The sequence below is a fragment of the Mytilus galloprovincialis genome, chromosome 8 (assembly GCF_965363235.1).
Source record: "Mytilus galloprovincialis chromosome 8, xbMytGall1.hap1.1, whole genome shotgun sequence".
Classification (NCBI taxonomy): Eukaryota; Metazoa; Mollusca; class Bivalvia; order Mytilida; family Mytilidae; genus Mytilus; species Mytilus galloprovincialis.
In genome coordinates, this window is record NC_134845.1 from 15,847,367 (window position 1) to 15,858,650 (window position 11,284).

Sequence of the window (11,284 nt, forward strand, 5' to 3'; positions counted from 1 at the left end):
GATTTGGTGAAGTTGACAATATGGCGACAGACTTCAAGTGAGCACATGAGATGAAAAACAAATACTCTTGTCTGCTAATCATAAGCAAAAAAATAATTACAAATAAGCAAAAACCACAACCCCCTAAAATGACCTTTAAAAAGCCTGTTTGTCAGAGCACAGACATTTATACAGTTGGCAACATTACACTCACTCCAAAATGTAAACAGAACGACAAGAAAATAATTTCTAAATCTAGTCACGTCGGCACCGGTTCAGTCAATTCGGCACGTAGTCAAATTGGCCCTTGGTTAATTCGCACCAGAGGAAATAATTTCAACACTCATAATTAACATTTTAATGTACAAATTAACCTCTAGTTTTTTATATTGGGGAGTGTCTGTGCGGACTCGCAGCCAAAGTTGGCCTTCGTACGCTATGCGTATCCGCAACCAATTTTTATTTTTTCAGACCTATATTGCGACTCGGGGATCAGGTGTTTTTAAGCTCAGAATTTCAGGATTGATCCTTTCAGCATCCAGGAACTCTTTTTCAAAATTTTTCAGGATGTCAAGATTTTAATATTTAGGGGGTCAAGGCCCATCCAACCCCCCCTTTTCCGTCAGATAATGGCAAATAATATTTTTGAATTAATGTTCATGTATTAGAGAGAAATATAGAAATTGAATATAAATGCACATAAAAAGAATAAAATTATACTGAATTTGAATAAATATATGAATATAAGTTAAAAAAACTCAAGTGTGAAAGTTATTTTCGAAACAGATTTGTTTTTTTAAAAGATCTAAAACAACAAAAAGTAAAGTTTGACATTGTTTGAGTGTAAACACAATTTTAAAGTAATACGATAAAATTCCATATATCTAAAACTTGATGCATTTGATAATTATATATCCTTTCAGAACTCTGAATTTATTGTTTGCTTCTTCTTATGTTGCACCTGAAATATTTTAAAATATTCATGTTTTCATATATAGGTTAAAATGAAAATTAAGTGTTATGTATGATGAATAAATTTATATATATGAATAGATAATCTATTTTATTTATAATCATTAATGTTAAGAAATTAAAATGTTCTTATTTGGTTTCAGTTTTTCTCACTTGTAATGCCTTAATTAATTTTAATTTGACTCTCATCTTAAAAAATATCATATATTCCATTATTACTTAATATCAAAAATTATAATTAATATTTAAAGAAAAATATTCAAAAAAAAAACAGAATCATTTCTATGAAACCGCATTAGGGACATAATTATAAGTAAAAATAAAACTGGTATTGAACTTAACATCTCTGTGAGTAATCAATTTTTTTCACCTATTGCGATAATTTCCAGATTCATTCACATTTTATTCCAGATCTGATGACATTAAATTATAAAGCCGGAGGCAGGTATGTGTAGCCTATGAAGGCCATTTTGGCTATGTGTACCTGCATGTTGGTACGCGCAGACACTGCCTTTATATTATCACTGAAGGTGTCAATTAACCTATAGGCTATACTTGTTAGGCTGACAGCAGTTCTAATGGAAACTCTTTAAACTAATATCTTTGGACATACTTTTATGTTTTAACAATCCAATGCTGAAGACAATATGATTATTGCGCTTTAGGTTCTCATATTAAAGTAACTATATATATATATCTAGCAAGTGGTACAACTCATGTAAACATAAGCCAAACAATCTAGCAAGTGGTATATATATTCTTGTGTAACTTCACCTTTTAAACTAAATTTGAACAGGTGAAAATGTATCATTTTTTTTTTAATGTAACAGTTTTCTTTGCTTAGGCCAAAAAAATATATGTCTGTTTCCTGTTGCCAAGGCAAATAAATCGGGGTTGGTTAACATGGTAAAGGTCAGGATTTTTTTTTTTTTTTTTTTATAATTTTTTTCAGCACTCTGTTAGATTTGCAGTCGGTTCAGTGTCATATTTGGTCCTGTACCCCAAAATGAATTAATGTCTTTAAAGAAGCTTTAATTGACTTCTCCAGTGCTGACATTTTTTAAACCTTAATTGTAGCACATTTGTACAGAGAGCAGCCATTTTGATTGTTTGGGCATGGTAAGATACGGATCTGGATCGGACCGGAAACAATTTTTTTTTCTTCAAAATTTAAAGAAAAAAAACTAAGGTCAGAGTTTTCAGTCAAGGTCGGCCGGGAACAGGAAACAGACATATTTTTTTTTGGCCTTATGTACTTTTAAGGAACACTTTTGTCTATTAAAATATGCAGCTTACGAAAATAACAAAATTTAATTTCAGAACTGCAAGACCGGTTGAATATTACAGAAAATATTTAGTAAGTATTATATGATATTGTACATATTTATTTACAGAACTTGGTATTAAATATGATTTAAAATTTTTCATGATTTTTAGTCGGTTTTTTTAAAAGTATAATAAAACCAGGCAATAGGTGACTAACAGAAAAAGACACAACAATTACAACTTCTTAAATATGAAATCACTCTTCAGTAGAAAGGCAGAAATTTATGACACATTTAAGTTCATTCATCATATTGAAAAAATTGAAGTATGACTGTATGATCTAACAGGAAGTAGGTATCAGACAGAACTGAAACATGTCACAAAACTTATAACTGATAACTGTTAAGCTGCTGAACAATATCAAGTCATTCTAATTAGTTTCTGAGAAAAGTGTGACAGGAATATTTGTGGAGAGATGGGCAATAGAGGTATATAGTATACTTCATCTACATTATTTTGAAATTGAATTAAAAAAAAGTGTAATATGCTAATTGACATATGATGTGAAGCGAAACATAAATTCCTATTGGAATACCCTGTCCATACTTATCTTATGACTGTGCTTTATTAAGTTAAAAAAAAAAGAATAATTAACTTCAGTAAGTGACAGTAAAGTGAAGATATTGCCATCATTGGTAACAGACTTTTCACGTCAGGTTTAACCTTTATAGCCCCATCTATATAAATATGATATAGAAATCTGTAAAGGGTGTATTTGATGTTTTTGATGTATGGTTGTTTTCCTTAGGAACAAGATGTTAGACCTGATGGAAGAGATCTTGGAGAATTTAGAAGAACTGTACTAAACATTGGTTTGTAAATTATATCATTTGTTGTAATACTATTGTAATAATATTCATCATACATCTTTTACATTTCTGATGGGGTATTGCATAAAACACATATTATTTGAGGATGGCTATGGGGGGTTGAAGGTATGTTTTATATAAGACCTATGACATGTATGAAGTCATGACCGTTTTTGAAATCTTCAAAAGTTATTTGTATTGTGAAAACTATTAGGACCTCAATCATCCTTGTTTTATTAAAACTAGTACATGGCTGTTCCAAAGGACAGGTTTTTTTCTAGAATAGCTCTCAGTACTTTTTGGTATACATGAACTTGCTTACTTCTTACAATTGCAATCATTCATGGTTTAAATAGTGCAAGGTCATGTAAATTTTTACCTTGTTTTATTGTTAGTTTCAAATTAAATTTATACCACAAGTACAGAGTGAAAGTCATATGAAACAAGTGACCGGTGAAAAATAATCTTTATCCAATTCTTGAACCAACACATGTATATATCATAAACTGAGTCTTCTGTGCACGATTGTATCTTTTTTTACGCAACCTTCTTGTATAATCGTCAATTTTTTTCTCTATCTGTCTGTAATGAAGTGAAAATATGGCAGCTACTTAAATGTCGTGTTTAGAAGCCAAAGTTTATCGATTGACAACTTATAGTAAACAATCAACAATTAAAAGTGGATATTGAGCATGTGTTTAACATATACAATCAGATAATAGTTTATTTTAAGGACAGATCATTGCGTATTACGATCACCGAATTTTTACAATAGGGTCACGCTGAGGTAACTATGCATACGGAAAATATATCGGGGAATTGCTTTCTGGAAACATGCAATTAAAATAAAGTAAACTTCTTCTAAATATGAACAAAATCAAGAATGTTCTTCAAAAAAAAGTATATGTACGTGTACATAAGTTTTTTAATGAAAACTATCTATTTAGTTATAAAAATCATATGCATTATTTTTTTTTAATTTGAGGTCTTATATGACTTTAATCTTGATTCCTGTATTGTGATATTTTGATACTTTAGGATGTGTGACAACAGCGGATGGATCTGCACTGGTCAAGCTGGGCAATACTACAGTAATGTGTGGTATTAAAGCTGTAAGTACAGAATGAACCAAACATTTTACTTGTTATTAAGCTAATCAGAATTAAACATCACATTCAAGATAGGTAGGTAAGAAAAATAATCATAGTTAGTCTGTATGGTTTGTTTTGTCTGCACAAGTAACGACTGGGAATATAAAAAATGGGAGAGTTTTCTAATTAATAATTGTCAGAATATGTGACTTTTGAAATTAGACCACTGAGTGTTATTTCAATTTACTGGTATTTATGAATCATTTATGATGTTGGGTAAATGCCATAAGACAACAACCCAATCACACATGTATTGAAAACAAGATATTTTCGGGTCAGTATCTGGTCCTAACCAATACACATATGTCCATAGTGATGATAAATCTCTAATTCATTAATATGATTAGTTATAAGCAAGCTTCTCATAGAATGAAACGTTTTTATTTTGTGTACAGTGTATACAACCTAAATAATTATCAAAGGTACCAGGCTTATAATTTGATAAGCCAGACACACGTTTCCTATATAAATAAGACTTATTAGTGACGCTCAGATCAAAATAATTATAAAGCCAAACAAGTACAAAGATGAAGAGCATGAAGGACCCTTACATAATTAAACGTTGCAGTTCTTTGATTTTTCATATTTTTAGCTCACCTGACCTAAAAGGTCAAGTAAGCTTTTGTCATCACACTTGGTGTCTGTCGTCCGTAAACTTTTACAAAAATCTTCTCCTCTGAAACTACTTGGCCAAATTTAACCAAACTTGGCCACAATCATCATTGGGGTATCTAGTTTAAAAAATGTGTGGTGTGACCCTGCCAACCAACCAAGATGGCCACCATGGCTAAAAATAGAACATAGGGGTAAAATGTAAATTTTGCCTTATTACTCTAAAACCAAAGCATTTAGAGCAAATCTGACATGGGGTAAATTTGTCTATAAGGTCAATATATATCTGCCCTCAAATTTTCAGACAAATCGGACAACCCGTTGTTGGGTTGCTGCCCATGAATTAGTAATTTTAAGGAAATTTTGCAGTTTTTGGTTATTATCTTGAATATTATTATAGATAGAGATAAACTGTAAACAGCAATAATGTTCAGCAAAATGGTCAGTTTACCCCTTAAGGAGTTATTGCCCTATATAGTCATTTTTTAACAATTTTCATAAATTTTTGTAAATTTTTGTAAATTTTTAGAAAATATTTTCCACTGTAATTACTGGGCCAAGTTCATTATAGATAGAGATAATTGTAGCAAGAAGAATGTCTAGTAAAGTAAGATCTACAACACATGATCACCAAAACACAATTTTATCATGAATTTATCTGTGTTTATTGTTGAATATGCACATAGACCAAGGTGAGTGACACAGGCTCTTGAGAGCCTCTAGTTTTGGATAGAAATGCAATAAAATGAATGTTGAAAGGAATGTACAAATTTGTATCTAAAATTCATGTTGTATATAATTGATTTATTTGTTTTGCAGGAACTTTGCAAGCCAAAAACAGAAACTCCTAAATGTGGTTATATAGGTAATTCTTTGCAATGTTGTATAAGACAGTATAAAAAAATGCCGCAGTCTAAAATGGTAACAATAGAAATATAAAGAATACTGAGAGCTGTGGTGTAGTGGTTAGTGCATCGCACTACTAACAAGGGTTCCTGGTTCGATCCCTGTTCCTTATCTGTCACTATATTTTCTTACTGTTTCTTTGTTTGAGAAAAAAAGTCACTGTTTCTAGTTAACATTATTTTACATTTGTGATAACCACCTCTGTTGGATCAACTGAAAATTTGTACACAAGACAAAACACATACTTTGAATAAGGGTTGTTGACCATGAAATCGATAATAGTCTGCATGTATATATCATAGATAAGATTAATTCACAATAGATAATAACATGATAGGTGTCCATATGTGGCCTTCAGCTGTTGTCTGATCTTTGTTCGGGTCGTTGTCTCTTTGACACATTCCCTTATTTCCATTCTCAATTTTACACATGAAAAAAAAACTAAGAAAACACAAAGGAGCAATCAAATAACACAATTCAAAGAAAGGCCCCACCACGACTATTAGAGAAACGACAATCAACAATCAACAACATCCCTGGGTTTCATGTTTTATGCAACAGCTCATTATTTTTATATTGAGTAGAGAATGAAATGTGAAAACTGTTCCAATGCAGGGTTAAAGTCAAACAAACAAAGCAGTGTAACATGATTATATTTTCCAGGTAGCTATTTACAAAATTTAATTTTAACTGACAGGTGTCATGGAAATTGTCTATTCTGTAATAAATGTTAATAGAGTGCCATTACTACTCTGATGAGTTGAGTTGCTAAAAAAATAATTCTTTGCCAAATTAAGTATTATACATTTTAGGTGTTTATTCGTTCTGCCTCTTATGAATAGAAGGAGCTAGTATATATAGATCAGTTGATTTTAAGTATTTGTTCTATGCTTTAAGTGAATGTTAATAACTTAATATTTTACACTGATATCCATTCTTATTTTTCAGTACCAAATGTTGAATTATCTCCCCTTTGTTCTCCACATTTTCGCTCTGGGCCTCCAGGAGAACAAGCACAAGTGATGAGTCAGTTTATGTTAGAAATTGTTAATCAGTGAGTAGATATTTTAAATGTTGAATTATCTCCCCTTTGTTCTCCATATTTTCGCTCTGGGCCTCCAGGAGAACAAGCTCAGGTGATGAGTCAGTTTATGTTAGAAGTTGATAATCAGTGAGTTGATCTTTTAAATGTTTAGATATATATTATGATTGTTATAATGTTTGCACCTCTCCTTTGTTGTCATTGATTCTTTTTCCATGTGCTGAAGGAAATAAATATTTTCATCACACATTTGTCCAGTTTTACATCACATATATATTTGGTCAGCATGTTGACAGTGAGGTGTAATGTATTAGAGCTTTTCTGATCTATCAGACACACACTTCCTGTTTACCAAGTCATTGACTATAAAGTAAGGGTATAATTAGCATGATAGTATGTGCAACCTCATGTTTTGTCATTATTTTAATTTAAAAAAAAAAATGGTTTGAAAATAATAAGGGTATTTTTATTTTTAGCTCAAAATGTGTTGATTTGGAATCATTATGTATTACACCAGGCAAGGTTAGTATCTTTAGAAGTGATTTGTATCTAAGGTAATTTTGCTATGTCAATATTTCCACAACCTAGGAATCTGTTAGAATATTTGCTAATCTGCTTTGCATTAAACAACAATACTAAATTAGTGTTCATGCCATGGCTGGCTAGACCCTAGCTAGGAATTTCAACAGCAGTTGATAGATAGAATAATAAATATGCTAATAAAAATTGTTTCTCAATGTCAAAATAGTAGTTATAACTTGATTATTGTTAAAAAAAATGATAAATTTTGGTAAACATCTGTTTTTGCTAGGATTTCAAAGAAAATTGATATGTAGGTATAATTTTCCATTACAAATTATTTCTTGTGTAAAAAATATTGGCTGCCCACCATTTACAAAAGTGCAAATCCAAAACTATAGTGTCTGGATTTTAACAAAATTTATAGTTATTGAGAACCCATCTTGAACTAATTATTAGTGTCAATTTTTAGGGAAATTTGACTTCCTATGAAAATGACTTGTTTTGTATGCATCAGCCTTACACAAAAATGTGAAAGCAGGCCCTTACTGACATGTCAGATTTGTATATTACAGTTGGTGTGGGTATTGTACTGTGACTTGCTATGCTTGGACTATGATGGTAATGTGACAGACGCTTGTGTGTTAGCATTGTTAGCTGCACTCAAAAATGGTAAATAAACAAAAGTTCTAACATTACAAAATTATTTTTTTTTATAAATAAAAAAAAGACTAGTAATAGGTCATATTTGAAAATTTTGTTTACAACCAACTAAGACTAGGAGATTTAGGGCTTTTTATCAAGTGTTTGCACCTTTCCATTGTCGTGGCAGTATTCCCGATCCCTAGATCTCTATTAAACCTGAAGTTGAGCATCAACAATCAGTCGATCTTATTTGTTTTTTGGGTAATTGAAGTTCATAAGTATTCTAAATAATATTCAAGTCACATCTCAATTAGAAATCTCTTTGTAATTTTTAGTTATTATAGAAATAAGAATATGTGGTATGATTGCCAATGTAACTATTCACCAGAGACCAAATGACATAGAAGTAAGCATCTATACATCACGAAATGGCCTTCAACAATGAGCAAAACCCATACTGCAAAGCAAGCCATTAAAGTCCAGAAATGTCAAATGTTAATAAATTCAAACAAGAAATTTTAGTAGCCTGATTAAGGAACAAAACAATAAACTAAAAACAAATTTGATGGACAACCACTGAATTACAGACTCCTGACTTGTTTTAAGGAATGACTGAAATATTTTTTCTGTCTATGAAGAAATAACATAACAAATTTGGTGCAGACTGAATAACCCGCATAGCGGGTTATTTAAAGTGTGCACAACATTTTTTATGTTATTTCGAATCAGAAAAAATATTACAGTCATTTCTTATAATTTAATTCCTAAATCCATTTTAAACCGGAGTAAATAATGAAAAAAACGTTGATGACGCGTCACGGTAACATGACAAAAGTATGTCTATGGGCTGATAAGGCCCAAAAAAAATATATGTCTGTTTCCTGCATCCAAGGCAAATAAATCAGGGTCGGTAGGTCGGGATTTTTTTTTTTTTTTTTTTTTTTTTTTTTTTTTTGCAGGTGGTTTAAATGTCATGTTTGGTGAGGGTCCTGTACCTCAAAATGATTGAATCCCTTTAAAGAAGCTTTAATTGAATAATCCTCCCAGTGCTGACATTTTTTAAACCTTAATTGTAGCACATTTGTGCTGTGAGCAGCCATTTTGATTGTTTGGGCATAGTTAAATACGGATCTGGATCGGACCGGAAACGATTTTTTTCCGGATTTGAATAAAAAGATCTAGGGTCGTGGGGTTTGAGTCAGGGTCGGTCGGGAAACAGGAAACAGACATATATTTTTTTTTTGCCTAAACAAAACGATGTCAGCCAATCAGAAGATGTGTTACATCAAAAATTAAATTATACTCTAATGAATGCCTTGAAGACAATTAGAAAATTTTAAATAGTAGCTACATTTAACAATTCTGATCAAGAAGAAGCTTATTCAGTTAGGGTAAATGGAGTATACGCATATATGTACATTTGGGATGATTGGACGCATGATCATCTATTCATGAGATCAGAAACTCAACAACACACAAAAAACCTACAAATAAACCTTTCCTTAACAATTTGTGGTAGTATTGACTATTGTAGGTAGAAATTGTATATTGACATTTCTTATTGTAGTGACAAAACATAATTTTATCATCATGCAAAGAAAAAAGAAATTGAAATACATCAATGATAAGTTACTACCTCTAATAAAAAGCATAGTGTGGAATTTTATATCTGTTCATTGTTTTTCATTCCATTTTATATTTAGTATGTTTACCAACTATCAGTATAAATGAAGAAACAGACAATCCTGAGACAGACCTAACAAAGAGAGTACCATTACCTATATCATCACAGCCTGTATCATCTACATACGCTATATTTGATGAGTAAGTGATAAATAGGTTCATGTTATTCAAGTGTGTTATAAATTGAAAGATTATTAGGTGTTGTTTCTTTAGATTGTTCCTTTAAATAAATTGAAAGATTTAAACTATATTGCTGGTTGTCAAACAGATTATCCTTATGATGTTCCTTTAAAAAAAAACTATTGTGATTTCTAGGGTTAACCATCTGGAGTCAAACTTGTTCACGAGGTTTTATTTTTGTGTTTTTCTTTTTCCCGAGTCTTATCTTCCTTAAGAAAAAATCACTTCATCTCAAAGTTAGCAAAAATAAACTCCTCTCGAGTCGCGATGGATTCCAACTTTTCATTACACATTTTAGAAAAACTTAAACTTTACCTATGACATAATTGGTAAACAGAACAGATCTCTTTTTTCTTTTTCAACTATGACCTCAAAAGTATGCTGTGACTTCAGTTTGGAAGTTAATATATAAAACTATCAATTGCTGTTTCAACATTTAGGAGAAATTTTATTTATTGTTGCATTTGTAATAATTTAACAATGGCAATGCTATGAGACATGACATCACGTTAGCCTGTGTTAGGAATAAGTTCGATTGATTGATTGATGATGTTTTAACGCTTTTTTTGGGGGGGGGAGTTTTTATTGGTGGAGGAAATACAGAGAAAACCAGCGATCTTCAATAGGAACATTAGGAATTAGAAATGTGACAGATAATTAGATTTAAAGAAAGATTTTGTATATCTATTTCTTGAAGTTGCTATTGTAATAGATCAGATAGTTGTATGTTAGTACTTTATTTTTGATTTATTAATTTCAGTAACATCCTGTTTGTTGATCCCACAGCTGAAGAAGAGAACTTAGCAACTGGTATTGTAACCATAGTAACAACAGATGATAAATTATGTCTAGTACACAAACCAGGTAATTAACTTACATGTAACCATCAACCATTTTACTGATTTTGAAAGCTTAAAATGAAAATTCTAAAATAAATTGATGAAATTTGTACATATGTATTTGAAAATTTCATATTTACACCAGACACGTTTTATTAAAGGTTTCCTTCTATAAACATGTGAGCTGTTTCTAAATATGACTATTTCCATTTGTAGGTGGCAGTCCATTACGTCCTGAACAGCTGACCAACTGTTTTGACAGATCATTTGACAGAAATAAAGAAATTAGTAGACTTATTGATGAAACAATACACAGTATAGATAGATGAAATAAAATAGTTGTGTTTCTACATGTACTTTTTTTAAAATTACGTTTTGAAGGAAACTCTACATTGGAGGATGTACTGTGGATTTATTTATTTTCGTGTGTACCAATTTTCATGGATTGAGGAGCAATGGTATATTCGTGGATATTTGATTTTGTGGTTTTGCCAATATCTGCCTACATTCTTATAGAAATTTGTAGTGGTTGTACTTGAAAATTCCAGGTTCCTGGGTAACAATAAAATCTACTTAAATTGGTATCCAACGATTAATAATGAATCCACATTGTTTGTTGTT

At 31.0% G+C, this 11,284-nt stretch overlaps 1 protein-coding gene across 3 annotated transcripts; it reads left to right on the forward strand.

The window, feature by feature from the left end:
* LOC143085168 (exosome complex component RRP43-like) lies at nucleotides 1-11,013 on the forward strand. 3 transcript variants are annotated; one of them, XM_076261378.1, is made up of 13 exons: nucleotides 15-37; nucleotides 1,363-1,396; nucleotides 2,272-2,308; nucleotides 3,026-3,089; nucleotides 4,125-4,198; nucleotides 5,669-5,714; nucleotides 6,704-6,774; nucleotides 6,892-6,926; nucleotides 7,274-7,319; nucleotides 7,892-7,988; nucleotides 9,665-9,785; nucleotides 10,585-10,688; nucleotides 10,880-11,013. In XM_076261378.1, the coding sequence occupies exons 2-13, from the start codon at nucleotides 1,368-1,370 to the stop codon at nucleotides 10,990-10,992; spliced, it is 837 nt and encodes a 278-aa protein (XP_076117493.1). In that variant the 5' UTR covers nucleotides 15-37; nucleotides 1,363-1,367; the 3' UTR covers nucleotides 10,993-11,013. The 3 variants fall into 3 exon arrangements, with proteins under 3 accessions (XP_076117494.1, XP_076117493.1, XP_076117492.1); XM_076261377.1 differs by lacking the exon at nucleotides 6,892-6,926 and having other exon boundaries at nucleotides 6,704-6,809; XM_076261379.1 differs by lacking the exons at nucleotides 1,363-1,396; nucleotides 6,892-6,926 and having other exon boundaries at nucleotides 1-37; nucleotides 6,704-6,809.
* The last annotated feature ends 271 nt before the right edge of the window (nucleotides 11,014-11,284 follow it).

What these genes read in the sequence shown, in the direction of transcription:
- LOC143085168 (XM_076261377.1), top strand. Translation starts at nt 1,368, where the DNA reads ATGACATTAAATTATAAAGCCGGAGGCAG. An exon ending in TAATGTGTGGTATTAAAGCT is followed by an intron (nt 4,199 to 5,668) that starts GTAAGTACAGAA and finishes TTTGTTTTGCAG; the next exon opens with GAACTTTGCAAGCCAAAAAC. An exon ending in ATGTTAGAAATTGTTAATCA is followed by an intron (nt 6,810 to 7,273) that starts GTGAGTAGATAT and finishes TTTTATTTTTAG; the next exon opens with CTCAAAATGTGTTGATTTGG.